The 14,976-nt window shown below is 45.4% G+C and overlaps 1 protein-coding gene across 1 annotated transcript in view; it reads left to right on the top strand.

The window, feature by feature from the left end:
- The first annotated feature begins 367 nt into the window (after positions 1–367).
- LOC308117685 (ephrin-A5b-like) overlaps positions 368–14,976 on the top strand; it is a 97,490-nt gene continuing 82,881 nt past the window's right edge. Inside the window, exon 1 of the mRNA XM_080476733.1 lies at positions 368–1,202. Within this exon, the coding sequence (XP_080332859.1) occupies positions 1,078–1,202 (125 nt within the window). The 5' untranslated portion in view covers positions 368–1,077. The remainder of the gene's footprint in view (positions 1,203–14,976) is intronic.

Below are 14,976 nucleotides of genomic sequence, written 5' to 3'. Positions count from 1 at the left end.
AGTGTTCTTTACAGAATATAATAAAGAAACTGTTTTTCACAGATAGTGCCTTATGAAGTGCCACCAAGTTTTTATTATTATTATTATTATTATTATTATTATTATTACTATTATTATTATTATTATTACGGTACAGCAGTGCAGTTAGGGGGTGTCCCGTTAGGTTACCATTAGTACAGATTTGGTTTGGGAACTACTATTTTAAATATCGTGTCAAGACAAACACTTTTTCCAGTGTTCCCCTGGCTGGCACAGTAGGAGGAATGGAGAGAGAGAGAGAGAGAGAGAGAGAGAGAGAGAGAGAGCGAGAGGGAGAGAGAGGTGGGAGGGGGTGGTGAAGGAGGAGGGGGAGGAGGAGGTTGGTTGTGGGGGGGGTTTGGTCCGGGAGAGCATGGCAGCAGGATCCAGAGCTCCGCTGACTTACTCCTCTTTCCCGTCTGATTCCTCATCCAGCGCGCTGCGCGCTCCGTGTTCTTCGTGCGTCAGGGGACGTTGAAGATCGTGCGCTTTCAATATTTAAAAAAAAAAAAATTAATTCTCCTTATTTTACGCGGTGTGTTTCGCTGCCACGCGTTGTCGCCCGGACAGGACAGGACCGGAGAGGACAGAAGACAGGACAGGAGGTTTCCCGGGGCAGCCGCGGGTTTTCAATCTGGAGACGGAGCTGCGCTTTCTGCGTTTACGCTCCATATTCTTTCCTCCCCCCCTCTACAAGGAGCCTTTATTCCCAGGTTTTCTCCCTATTCCCCTCTCTGAGCCCGCAGCTCCTCGAGTTGGAGAAAGTGTTGTCTGCGCGGAGCGGAGTTCTGATCGCGGCTGGAGCGCAAACACATTGCGCGTTTCTCTAATAGACGCACATATTGTGACGAGTTTGAAGACATGATCTGAAGCGGATTTGCAGTGTCGAGAAGAAGAGAGGGACATCCAATCTGTCATTCTTACATATAGAAGGAGGATCTGTGAAGGAGTTAAAAAGAAAGTGGACTGCCAGCTCGTCTCATCTAAACTCCTCTCCGTGGACTTTAATCCGTTTTTTTGTATCGTTATTATAATCTGCACGGGACTTCCAGAGCAAATATGCCGCAGGTGGAAATGCTGCTCTTCCTCATCCTCATCATTGGGATGTGTGTGTACGGACAGGACCCGGCCTCCAAGGTGGTGTCCGACCGCTACGCAGTCTTCTGGAACCGGACCAACCCCAAGTAAGTAAAAAAAAAAAAGAAAAGGAAAAAAGAAAGTGTGTTAATAAGCCCCCCCCGGTCTTCTCGGGGTGGGCTCTGAAGGATCCTGCAGCCTTGATATTGCAGCTGCAGGCTTTAACGCTTCCCCTGCACTTTGATGCGTGTTTGACGGGATGTTTGGTGTGACCGGTGCGCGCGGAGCTGAGCTCCACTGTTGAGGGGGAATCACGTGTGATCTACCCACAGCACCGGGACACTGATCACTACCTGCTGCTACGTTGTATCCTCGTGTCACGTTCGCTTCTGTCGCCACCGTCTGAGCGCGACGCTCCTCCAGCGAACGCCGCGCAGGAGAAAATGGCACTTTGCTCTCACAGTTGCTGATGAATCGCTGCGCCGAGCTCAGTTTAATCTCCCAACATATACCGGGAGTCATCTTTGCAATCAAACTCTGCACATTTAGCGGCATCAATCTCCCCCAGTGTCAGGAGAACCCCCCCCCCCCCCCCCCCCCCCCCCCACCCTCCTCCTCTTCTCCACCATTACGCAGCATTACACCGGTTCAGCTCAGAAATGACACGCAGGTGCTGCAGGAGCTGTTTGGAATGCATGAAGGTGTGGTGTGGATGGATTTCAGTCTGTTGTTGCTGATCAGAGAGTTTGTGGATGCGTTGTGTTGGTAAGCTGGACTCTGTTGTGTGCAGGGACAAACTTGTGGCCTGATTGCTGAGAGATTTTACTCCAGAAGCTGGAGTAATCTAAATTGCAGAGAGAGTGAGAGAGAGAGAGAGAGAGAGAGAGAGAGAGAGAGAGAGCAGTCTAGAAGTTTGGATGGATCTAAACTTCCTCTCCATGCCAACTCGGTGTGTCACTCTTGGCACAGGGTGTAATCGTGGGTGTGTTTGTTTGTCAGGCGGGAATACTTTCTCTTCGCTGTAGCATTAGCCGACTTCACAAGAGGACAAACTGTATCAACATCTGCTCAGGGACGAGGAACTGGTTTGTTGGTCTTAACAGTCAAAACACACCCGGAGGTTGGTGTGTGTGTGAGAAGCAGATGACCCCCGAGGCAAAGTGAAGCTGTGAGTGAGTCAGACTGATCGGATGCTGAAGGGTGGAGTTCCTCCTTCAGATACCACTGATACTGTCAGGTTGTGTTGTTCCTCCCGTCTTCTCTCCTCCCTCAGCCAGTTACTGAGTCTTGTTGCTATGAACACCCCCCCCACACCCGCCTGCCCCTCTTGTCCAAGTGCCCCCTATCTCCACCTCCTCCCCAAGCCCACGCTGGGGCAGACAATGAGGGGGGGTGCACACGGGGTATTTCAGCCGCGGCCAAGGCGCAGCGTGGTGCCGGGTCTTGTGAGAGATCCGCACATGCTGAGGTCACACACTCGCTAGTAACCAGGCGAGTCGTGGGTTAAGCAGCACAGAGGGGACCGTTGTCAGGGTCAAAACCGGGGCAGTACCGCTGGCCGCGGGGGCCCCTCTCTCCACGGCTGCCCCGGCTCGGCACCCCGCCTGGGCTTTGTCTTGCCAGAAAGGAGGCTAAATAAATGAGTAACTCTAAATGACTGTCTCCTTTTTCTCATTCATGACTTTAATCTAAACCTGAGCAGAGCTGGGGGGGCACTCATACAGCCCCGGGCCCCCCCGTCACTCCCCTCCTGACCCGGAGCAGAACCTCACAGTGTTCCATGTGAGCTTGCGGATTGCGGATCCCCCACTGTTTAATGTAACCATAGTCTGTATTGGAGCTCTGGGAAACCTGCTGTGGTACAGTCCCAACTTCCAGATGAGCCCCCCCCTCCCACCCCACACCCAAACCCCCATCCTCCCCCTCCTCAGCCCGCTCCCCCTGCATATTTGCCCAAAGTGGGGGAAAAATGGCATCCGGAGCAGCAGTCCATACTCACCCATTCATGAAATCCTCTACAGGAGCCCTGGAATTGAAATGGGAAGTGAGTCGTGAAAAATGAAAATGCATTGACATTCTCACTTTTTTTTAACCCCCTGTATTGTTTTGAGGGGGGGTGGGGGGAAGTAGCGTCTTGTCTCACTCCTGTTTCAGCGATGCCTTTTTCATGTTTGGTGGAGGAAGCGTCTTTGCGGAGCTGATGCCGGCTGCTGATGAGGCTCAGATGAGCGGGGCTGGAGGAGGGATTTACAGCCCTGGAGGACGGCTCAGCCTCGCCTGGAGTCTGACAAAGCTGCCACGGTGACAGCGAGTAGCTGCGCTTCTTAAGCTACTTAATGAAATTAAAAGAAACTCCAGTGTCGGGGAGAAGAGAGAAAAAAAACAACAAAAAAACGCTGCTGTGAGACTGCTGCTATAATGATCCCTCTCCTTTCAGTCTGAAGTCGAATCCTCTGAAAAAGAATCAAAACCATTCCAGGTAATGGTTCTGTTCCTTTATTCATCACTCAGCCGTAGTTTGTACAGCGCGGAGGCTGCAGGAGGATCTGTTGCTGTGTTCCATCCTCTCACATTCTGCAAGTCGTGCGCATGGCTGCTCTGGAAAGGCTGCGGGGTGCATAATCTGGGTCCCAAAAACGGCAGAAAAATCACAACAATCTGTGGAGTTTGGTGTCCTGCAGCAGGCAGTGCTGCTCCTACACGAATTGCAATTGATTTCTTTGAAGCTGCAGGACAGAGGAAGCTTCGTGTTGCCTGGATATGATGAATTACACCTCATTTGTCAGGAAAACCTCACAATCAACTTCTTATTATTCACTGTTATCGTCCAACTCTTTATGTTGGCAGAAGGAGTCTATATTCCCAAGTTCGTAATGACCTGAAATCACACCTCGGAACCAAAACGACGCTCAACCATGAGCTGTAATTGCCAAAACGCAAAGGTTTTTTGTTTGTGCAGCTGCAATTATTAATAACATAACAGCTGATAGAATTAGGTGCGAGTGAAAATCTCAAGACCTCAAAGGAAACTGGAGTTTTCCCAGCTCTAAAACGAGGAGACGTGCAGCGCAGTACACGCACAGTAATGTTCCCAAATGTTAAGATTCAGCTTCAGGAGCGTGTGTGTGGTCCAACGCACAGCAATGCAGGAAAGGGATGATATTTTACATCTTTCCCATTTACTTTATTTGCGTTATTTATACCTGATTTTAACCGACAGCCTACGATCAGGTAGTCCTGGAATAAATGCGTGGATGAGAAAAGGTGCTAATATGATTATAAGACAGGCAACACGAGTTAGTTAGAGAAAAATCTAAAAATGTGTGGCGATAAAAGTGGAGGGTGGAGCGGCAATCAGATTGAGGCTCCATTTACACGACAACACTTCAAGTGAAAACGCATCGTTAATGGATTTTCAATTCAGACAAGTTAGGTTTTTACAATACGCTATAAACACTGACAACGGTGAGAACGCGGACATCTGTATGGACAGACGAATGAAGTCGCACTGGTATTACGGTGACCTTTTGACTTTAAAATTACCAAGTGCCAAGAGGACATGGACTGGGAGTCATGACGCGCTGGAGGCAAACAATGTTGTTATTGTCCGTCTCCTCACACATGTGCAGAAGAACTAGTCGTTATGGCCGTGGGAGCCAGAAGCAGTAGCAGCATTACTGCTGTCCACAAAGAGACGGAGCCCAAGTGTTTCCAGGAAGTTGTGTTTGTCCCCGTTTACATGATGACGGAGACGTAGTGTTTTCACAAAGCTCCGCCTTGGGAGCTGCTCTCGTAAAAGACTTTTGTTTTTGTGAACGTGTAAATGGAGCCTCATAACAATGTACTTCTGTAGTTTCAGCTGGACAAATTTGCTCGCAAGCTGTTCCTAAGAGTTATCATTTATTTGTAAATTCTTCTTGAATATTGTGAACTTTCCAGCTTGCTTGTAAAGAGATCGGACGGCGCTCATAACCCCTTGATAAGGTGTGTCTTATTGGTTGAAGTTATTAAAGCAGTAATGAATAAAGGAAAGTTCCCGCAATGTGACCCATAAAGAATTATTAACAGGCGAAGTTAACAGCGTCGGGAGCTTGTGTGAAATGGGCCCTGTTAAGGATAAAAACGGCCCCAATCAAAGGGAAAGGTTTTGTGGTGGAAAAAGCTCATGTTAGAAAAATGGGCCACAGATGTTCCCTGTCAGCCGGGCCGGCTGCGTCAGTAACCAAATGATGGAAGAAAGTGCAAGAGTCGGGTATTTACTGCTGCTCTGACAAGGAGCTATTAGCGAATTCCCTGCTCACCGGCTATTTAGCTGCTTCATTAAAGCCCACCCGGGCCCATATGGTCTGCACGCAGGCGCTGCCTTCGGCCCAAGGTGTTTATTTGTTGCTGATAGGTGGGATCAGCGGAGAATCAGGGCCGAGTTCCGTCCCTAATCTCCCAAGCTGTTTGTGTCTCAGACGCCATGGAAACTGATACCCCTCGTCATCAAAGAGCCTCATTGGGTGGGACTAACGACCTGACAGCTGGGGAGAGAAGGATTCCGGTGTTGCAGGGGAGCACTGTCACCCCGGGGAGTTTCCTCAAATCCCTGATAATGCCCGTCTAAAGCTTGCCACGGCAGATGCAACATATTTCTCCATAAGACAATCAGAGACCCTTTTCAGGGGTCTGGGTTTTTTTTTTTTTTTTTTTTTTTTGCATGTTCACTTGGGCCCCGTTTACACGACATCGTCTGAAGTGAGAACGCATCGTTTTGTCTGTTTTCGTTCCAGAAAAGTTTAGCGTTTTCACATGGATCCGTCGCCGTGTAAACGGGGCGTTAAAAAGCTCCATCGGATGTTTCTTTTAAGACACGTTCAGCCTCAGAAACCTCCGCATGCCTTCTCACAGCACTATGACCTCCGCTGTTTGCTTTCCTTACACTGCTTCTCTTTTTAATCTCCACTTAAAGAAACAATGCTCCATTTTTCACCCGGTGGCGGCGAGCCGATGTTGTGATAGTTTCCCAGTGGTATTGTGAGTTGCCCCATTTGCATTGTTCCCAGTGTTTACCCTCGCTTTCCCCTCTCAGCCTTTTCCCGGCTCCCCGCCGCTCGGTTCCGCTTGGATTAGAAACGGACACAAAAAAAAAAAAAAAAGAAAAAAGGAAAAGAAAAAGGCAGCCACGTCCAAATATTGACCGGGTCTGAACACCGCAGCGCCTTCTCTCAGCTCGGACCAGGAGTCGCCTGAAAGGCCACTATTGTTCCAGTCGTACTCAGCGGCCCATGGCCGGCTTTTAGCCGTGCACTGAGACGCAGGCACGGCGAGAGGAGGAGGTGGCGGTGGTGGAGAATGTGCATATGTTATCTGAGGGTGGAGGGGGGGAGGGGGTTATAACAGGCGGGACGGCACAGTTGCGGGTGTGAGAGAAACTTCCTTTGGATGAGGGCAGGAGAGGAGGTGGGGGAGGGTGGGGGGGGGGGGCGTCCGGGCCGCGGAGTCGCAGGGTGGGGTCAGCCAGAACCGCCGCTTCCACCCCGAGGAGGTGTCAATCTCCATGGGCATCAAAGAGAGAGCGGGGTGAATGTGATTTCCTGCGAGCGGGGGCCTCTGGCAGCCATCAATAAAAGTGAGCATGAGAGGCATCTTATCTGAGGTTTACCTTCCATTTTATTACAAAGTGCAGGAGCATTAAGCCTCCTCGCAGCACTTCAGTCTCTCAGCTCGTGAAATGAAAGCGCGCCCCGTCTCAGATAGGAAATCTCCCATATTCACTTTCTCATATCGTGTCAGCCATTTTTTATTTTTTTTTTCCCCTGGCGCTGCGGCTGCTTTAATCAGCCGCACCTTACAGGACGCACTCAGGACGGATGAACCTTCGGGTCAATTAGGCTGTGTGAGTTTCATATGCACAGCTTTTTGGTGTTGGGGGGGGGGGGGGGGGGGGTTCATCCAGCTCAGGCAGCCGTCATTCCTTCTGCTCTTTACGACCTCCTCCTGCAGAGAGGAGCGTCGCCCCCCCCCCCCCACCCTCCCCTCACGCTCTAACTAATAAGGCGAAGGCCTCGGGCTGCCAGGGAAGTGATTGACAGGAGCTGGAGATGTGAGGTTGCTAATAAGTACAGAGGATCTACAGTTGTGACACAGCAGAGTCGTTACCATGATTCTCCTTTTTTTTTTTTTCAACCGCTTTTGTTTGTGTTTTTCGACCACAGATTCTTGTCTTCCTGATTAAAATAAGCAAAAAAGCTGGCAGCGCTGTGGGATTATGGCAACCAGATTCTGAGAGGAGTCTTCTTTCAAGAATTCCCTCAAAAAAATGAAAGCAAAAGAGCTTCATGGTGAAAATAGCTCTTTCGATTTTTCTCAAACTCAATCTCAATGCAGACAATCGCGCTCAATGAGATGAGATAACTTGCTCACAACTTCTCTGTCAGATTGTGCCTCGTTCACCTGAATGTTTCTGAGTCCAGAAAAATCCAACCACTTGAAGTCGAAAGGTGTGAAAATCTGTGTGATTCAGGAGTTAAAAAGAAAAAACAGAAGATTCTCAACAGTGTAATTGTGTAATTTTAGATTCATATGTTTCAACGGGCTTCGAGAATATAAAGGGTTGATACTGTAATTATTGAATCATCATCATAGAGAAACATCCACAACGCTTTGGTGCAAATCTGTTTATTTTCAGATCTTTATAAAGAGATTTTAATCTCTAAAGCAACAATAAAGAACTCTAGCTCAGTAGTGTAAAACATAAGGCCCGTGGCAAGAGGCTCCAATCCGGCCAAACCACCAAGCAAATGGTAAAGAATTTTAAAGAAAACTTTTATTTAAGAGGACACAACACAATACTGAGACTCGAGGTGAGATAGCGGTGATGCTGCCATTAAAGCTAGCAAACTAGCATTAGCCTCAAAACTGTGGCGTCAGGGTGAAATTGTACTGTTTTCTTAATATTTCATTGTATTTTGCACCAGAAGGTTCCATTTCAATTGGCTTTATGTTGAGATTTTTGTCATTTTTTGTCTTAATTTTTTTAGTTTTTGTGAAAATATAGACATTTTCATCACATAATGAGATGACAAATTCAGACAAATCGGGAAAAGAGCACTCCCCTCAGTGGCTGTTGCGTTTGATCTTGTGCCTGTATCTTGCAAAACGGCAGCCTACTCTCAATAATTCAGGACTATCCTGTATACGCCATCTGAAGGAAGATTAATTAATCTGAAGTCTTTCAGAAAGATAATGACTTGAAATCACACAAGACATTTCTGATTTATAGTGTTACAGTAGTGTTTGCAGTTGAATGAGTGTGTGTCTGAGAATACAAGGATGATCTCAGTTTGATTTGATGTACTCGTAGGATTTCTCCAGATGAACAGACCAGAATCATATTTTAATCCGGAACAATGTTATGCATTTGTTGTAGAATGAAACAGGATGAGGAAAATGAATGCTTCAATCTGGAAAAGGTGGAGAAAAATTTTACCAAATGTAATCGTCGAGGCCAGGGGTGTCAAACATCAGGCCAAATATCAAAGCAAACATACACTTTTTAACTAAGTTTTTAAGCGTAGTGGACACAACAAAACACAGAGACCTGAGCTGAGATATTGGTGATGCTGCCATGAAAGCTAGTTAGCTTGTTGCTATCAAACGTTCCTCAAAGCCAAGCTGTCAGGGTGAGTTTGTAAAAACATACATAATGCAACAGCTATAGGAGAAGTTTTACTATATTTTGCACCAGAGGGTTTCACTGAAATTGGCTTTATGTCTGAATTGTAGTACTTTTTGATAGTAATTGTTTGGTTTTTGCTAAAATATAGACATTATCATCACATATTGTCTGCGCCACAACAGAGAAAAAGTTTAAGGTTTAAATTTAAAGGTCTTTACATCACTATTTCACCGGTCCAGTTCACTCAAAGTAAAATTTGGCTGCACTACGTGGCTTTTGAATATATGTGTGACACCTCTGGTCTAGAGTCTATCTGTAGATACAGTAACCTAGCGAGAAAGATTTCACTGAGGTGGATGCATTTTGAATCTTTGCAGCCTAAAATCAAGACATTCTTTCATAGTTGTCATAGATTCTTTTTTTTTTTTTTTTTGTTGAGATTTACACTTTGGGTAGAAACTGGACATCGAAAATGATATTCTGTTTGTCCAACTTGATTTTATTTCTCCCCCAACTCACGAGTAATATTTCTGACCTGCGAGCGAACAGGATGATAAGATGCGCTGTGTTGGGATTCAGTGGCTTCTTCTGTTTGATATGCGAGACTCTTCAGGCCTAATCTCACACCGTCTCACTCCGCTGCTCAGAGCTTCACTTTTTCTGCCGTTTTAATCTTGGCGGGGCTTTGTGTGAGTGTGTGAGTATGTGTGAGTGTGTGTGTGTGTGTGTGTGTGTGTGTGTGTGTGTGTGTGTGTGTGTGTGTGTGTGTGTGTGTGTGTGTGTGTGTGTGTGTGTGTGTGTGTGTGTGTGTTGTTTAAATGTGAGTGGTGAAATGGCATCCCCTGTGTCTTTGTAGGCACCGGTGAGGGTATTAGCAAAGAGGCTCTAAGGGGCTTAAGAGGTCAGCCTTCCTTTTGTGTGGAGACACAAAACACTTCCTGTGGGACCCTTCACCCCGCTCTGTTCTTCCCTCAGAAAGCCAGGCCCTGCCTGACCATTCACATTAATCAGCCTTAGCGCCTAATGACTGCAGTAAAGCTTCTGAAAAGTGCTTCCAAAAAGGTCCTAAAGAGCCACTAAGCTGCTAACAGAGCGGGCTCGGCCGCCGCCGCTCCTATCAAGGACACCATGCTCAGGCGTGGCCTTTAGAGGCCCCCAACACGGGAGAAATATGAAGAAATAATAGGTGGAAAGGGTATTTTTTTGCTTGTAATGAGTCGAAATAGCTGGAACAAATGAAAAATCTCCTGCAATCAGTCAAAAGTCAAAGACAAAGTGAGTTTTATTGTCCAATCTACGGTACATACACACAGACATACAGTGGAATGAAAATTTAGTCTCGCTTTCCCTCGTAAAGTGTAGACATGTATCAAACAGAATGGAAAAAAATAGAGACTATAAATAAAATATGTCACCCAGAATGGAATAAAAATAAGAAATAATAATATAGGCAAGAAAAACTGTTTAACAAGAGTTAAAAATCCAAGTTAAAGGTGAAATGTGCAATACATGTTGCATTATATCGTGAAAAGTGCAGAACAATAACTTTGATAACATTTCTTTTAATATTAAGGATTATTGTTTGTGGAAGTAGTTTTCCTTCTCTATAGTCTGTGAACCTTTGTCTGTATTCTTGTGTTTACAAAAGGGGAAGGAAACACCAGGAAGCTTGAATATTTATATTGGAAATGTGGTGGAATATTATTTTTCCCTCTAATTTTAAGAATTGGAACCTTACAGGACTGCTGCTAATGCTTCAATGCTAAAGATAAACAAATTTCCACTAAAAGCCAAATACTTGAAAAACAGTGAAGCCATTCTTCATCCAGAGTTTCTATAGCTTACTTGTGTTATTTCTGTGGGAATCTGGTTAATTTAATTTGTAGCAAACAATTTGTGCTTGAATTAAGCGCAAGCAAAGTGTTGCGCTTTAGCTAATTTTAGCCATTAGCATTGCTTGTAGTTTGAGGTCTTGGTGTTTTGACCTACTTTGAATCATTTCTCAAGAAAAAAATCAGTAAGCTTGAATATTTGTGCTCGAAATTTGGTGGAATATTATATTTCTCAAATGTAAAAAAAAAAAAAAAGCCAAATATTTGAGAACTAGTTAAGCTTTTCTTCATCCAAAATCACTATATCTTACTGGCGTCTCACTCCCTTGGTAAATTTGCTTTACTTTGTTTGTAACAAACAATTTGGGCTTGAATTGAAAGTGTTTAGCTGTTAGCACAGCCGTTAGTACTGCTTGTGTTTCGCGGTTTTTGGTGCCGTGTTTTCTGTCATTTCTGAACAGGAAAATCAGAAGGCTTGACTATTTGTGTTGGAAATCTGGTGGAATATTATATTTCTATTTGATTTCTAGAGTTGATGGAACAATGCTAATGTTTTTTGTGAAGGTGCCGAGGTTAAGGCTGCTGGATGAGAAGCGAGGGCTGCAAAAGGAATCAGATGTGTAACTCTCCCCTTTATTTGATCCCCGTGCTTCGTTTCGGACTAAAGTTTGACTTTCCCGTCGAGCATCCCGGGCCGGTCGCCGTCTCTTCGGGTTAAAGACAAATGGAGGTAATGAGAAAATTGGCACATCTGTAGGATCCAATCACACGCGATTACAGCTGAGATGTAAATTGGCTGGAAACGTTGCGCTGTGATAAAAAGCAAATGTGATCACTTTGACAGCAGGGGCCAAAACCTCCAAGTGAAATGTTTCTGGAACCATATCTGGGTCAATGCGGCTTTCTGGAGAGGGGCCTAGATCAAAAAAAAAAAAAAAGACCCCAAAAAAAAAAAAAAGAAAAAAGTACATTTCCTGATTTGAAATGTCTGCTGACTGTTCGCTCTCTGTGTATCTTGGAAGACATTTGATGTGCGAGAGGATGACTTTTCCACTCGGTTTGGTGAATCGTGGGCGACTCACGGACATTTCTACCCTCCCACCTCTTCATTTACCCAAAGAGACGACATCCCCGATGGATGAAAAGAAGCCTCTAACTTCTCTCCATTCCATTGTTGAAGGCAGAAGTCAGACTCCCCATTGGGGGGGGGGGGGGCGTTTATCTGTCCGTGCTGTTTGGTGAACTTGGGGTGACTTTGCGGGACCTTTCGTGTGGCTCAGAGTGTTTCCTCCTGTTGGATTCCTGCGCACTCGGTGCTTTGGGACCGATGAAATATTAAAAAAGCTTGTTGTGATCTCACGATAGAGCCGCGGACAAACCTTCACACGCAACCTGGAGAAATCCAGGTCAGGACCGCCATGACTTTAATAGCGGGGTCGGCTGCTCTGTACGGATCTCCTCCTGGCCCGCGTCACGTTGGTGATGAATGACTGCCATTAAACAGGTTTTCGCGTCTTGTTGTGGCGCGGTTGGAGTTGCCAGTTTCTTAATTGAAATCTACACAGCCAAAGAATTTCACTTCTTCTTCTTTTTTTTCTTTTTCTTTTTTTTTACTCCGTCCTGCGTGGCGGAGCAGGAGAAGGCGGGCAGCCATTTTCCCCCAAATTCGACTCCATTTTGTTTTGAGGGAATGAAAAAGTAGGTTACGAATCCAGAGAAGTCACACGAGCGGGTTTTGATCTTTTCTGACGTGACGTTGCACGAACCTGCTCCTCCTCAGCTCGTTTGGTTCTGATTGAGGAAAACGCCCCAAAAATGTAATAAAAAATTGTCAGCAAAGTTTAAATAATTCTGCTTCGTTTTAAGGATTTTCTAGGACTTTTGTTGCTTAGTTAACTTTTTGATGAAAGGTCTGAAAAATGGGGAACAAGTTAGATTTTTTTATTACATCACAGTTTTTCCCATCAATTTCAGATCAAGAACAAAGCAAAAAGAAAAAAAAACAACAAGAAAATACAATAATTTCTGGCCATAATAAAAAATAAGCATTTAAATATCCGTATATCAAAAAAAAGGCACCTGCTTGTTTAACCATCTTGAAAAAAGTTCAATATGCTTTACTTTTCTAATTAATTTGAGATCTACTTAATCCAAACCATAAGTATTTCAACATCCTATGGATCAGTTTACTAAAGTTTTCAAATTTTTCTAAAAAGAATCGATAACTTTCTGGTCTGAATTTGATATATATTAACGTTAAAATGAGCTCAAACTGCATCTGTATGATAGAAACCTACAGTTTCGGTGAGTTAATTTAGTGAATTCATCCATTTATATCTACACATTCTGACATGTTTAAGCAAGGAAAAAGGTTTTTATATAATCTTGTGCTTGATTAGACATTAGAAAATAAATCAGAGATTTGTACTGTCAATGAAATGTCAATCGTGGACGGTTATTTTGTTCTCATGTCGTTTTAAATTTTTTTTTGTTTTCAGGAAAATTATGTATTTAGTTTTTCTTAATTTATTTGCGCAATCGTCACAGAAAACAACTTGAAGCCTTGATTATAGTTTAGAACTGTGTGAACAATGTAAACTATCTTCTTACGAGACCGTAATCAGACCCAAACTACAAAACTGCTTAATCTGGGAATATTTTCAAAGTTTCACTAGAACTTTGTTATAAATTGGCGAGTTGAATGAATGAATGAATGAACGGTTTATTTCTAGTTATAATTTAAACACATAGGAAATACAAACACCAAGTAAATACTGTTCACTTTAACTGACGAAGAAAAGGAAGAGACTGAATCCAGCGGATTAATTATCTTATAAATTCTGTTAAATAACTTAGAATATTTACAACTTACAAATAAAACCACAAAACCAACAACAAAAGAAAAAAGATCCAAAGAATATAACAAAATCAGTCTGCACTTTATTTAATTTGTAATTTAATGGCTTTTTTGAGCGTTTGAGTACGATTCAATTCATCCACAGTTTAATTTAGAGGTAAAAGTCGCAAATAAATGTCAGTCGGGAAACGTTCATGCAAAGATTTCTTATTAAAGGAATTCCTTCCAACAAGTCAGAACAGGTGGACATGAAGTAAAGTGATGAGTTGCTCCGTCTCAAACGTTTCAGAGCGTCCGGGATGAAAGAAGTCGAAATGAGAAGTGGAGGAGACACTTTTTGAAGTTTATTCACTTTGGCTTCTCCACTTTTTTCCTGCTGCCTGATTGACCCACTAACACAATGCTGAGGAGCCTTTTGTTTCACCCCCCCCCCCCCCCCCCCCCCCCCCCCCCCCCCCCCCCACCACACCCCACCACCACCACCTTCCTCCTCTCTCCTCCTCCTCCCTTACGTGAGTCGGTATCGGCGTGGTGGGAACACGGTGGGCAGACGCTGTGGAGCGCTGGCGGCTCGATGATCCCTCCTCCCTCCACCCCCCCACCCTCCCACCACCCCCCCCTCCCTTTTATGTCTTGGCTCCATCAGGGCCCTGAGTTATTCTAGTGCATAATTGATGGAGGAGTTAGAATAGCAGAAGTAATGCGATGAGAGGGTGCAGCCAGGCGGAGCGAGGGATCGCGTGCGTGGGGCTGCAAACATTGCAGGGGACGAGAGGAGGGCATCTGGCGTAACAGGTCCCCCGAGCTGAGTCGACACAGAATATGCCACCGCCCCGGCCAATCGGGTCTCTCCACCCCCACTCCACCACCACCACCACCACCACCACCACCACACGCCCCGTACTACGTTCTCATGAATCACTCCAGAGCTGAGTCGCTTTGACCTGGATCTCATCTGGATAATTAGCAGTTCTTTGCTTCTTTTTGTCTCCCGTGGCGCATTCCTCAGGTCGCTGCAGTGGATGGGGGGGTGGGTGGGGGTGGGGGGTGGGGGTGGGGGTGGGGAGTCGCACCTACACCAGCACCTACAAAGAGAAACTAATGACCCAACACGGCTGCTTTGTCTGCGTGACAAAAGGAGACAAGGTCACAGATCACCTGCTTCAAACAAGCCGAGAGACGGAGGGAGGAACTCTGAAACAAAAGCAGCAGAAGACTCATAAAGTCATCAAACCACAGGAGAGGTCCTTCAGGGCCCGTTCACACCTGACGCCAGCGTTGCTTCAGGTGATCCAATCGCAGGTTGCGAGCCCTGTGTCGGGCTAACCACTTGAGTTTGGATTGTGTTCTTCCTCTACATCACTTCCGCTAAATGGCCCGGTTGGTGATAGAAGTCCTCCAGCTTGTACCTCCACCCATGGTGGTGCCGTGTCTCCGCAGACCCCCGGGCACGCGTCTCCGTGTTGTTCTTCCATATTGTCTTTGGGAAGTTGGAACATTTTAAAGACTGTTTCACTCTCGTAAACAAA

Source organism: Lipophrys pholis (assembly GCF_963383615.2).
Source record: "Lipophrys pholis genome assembly, chromosome: 12".
NCBI lineage: Eukaryota > Metazoa > Chordata > Actinopteri > Blenniiformes > Blenniidae > Lipophrys > Lipophrys pholis.
This window is presented reverse-complemented; position numbering and strand designations above follow the sequence as displayed.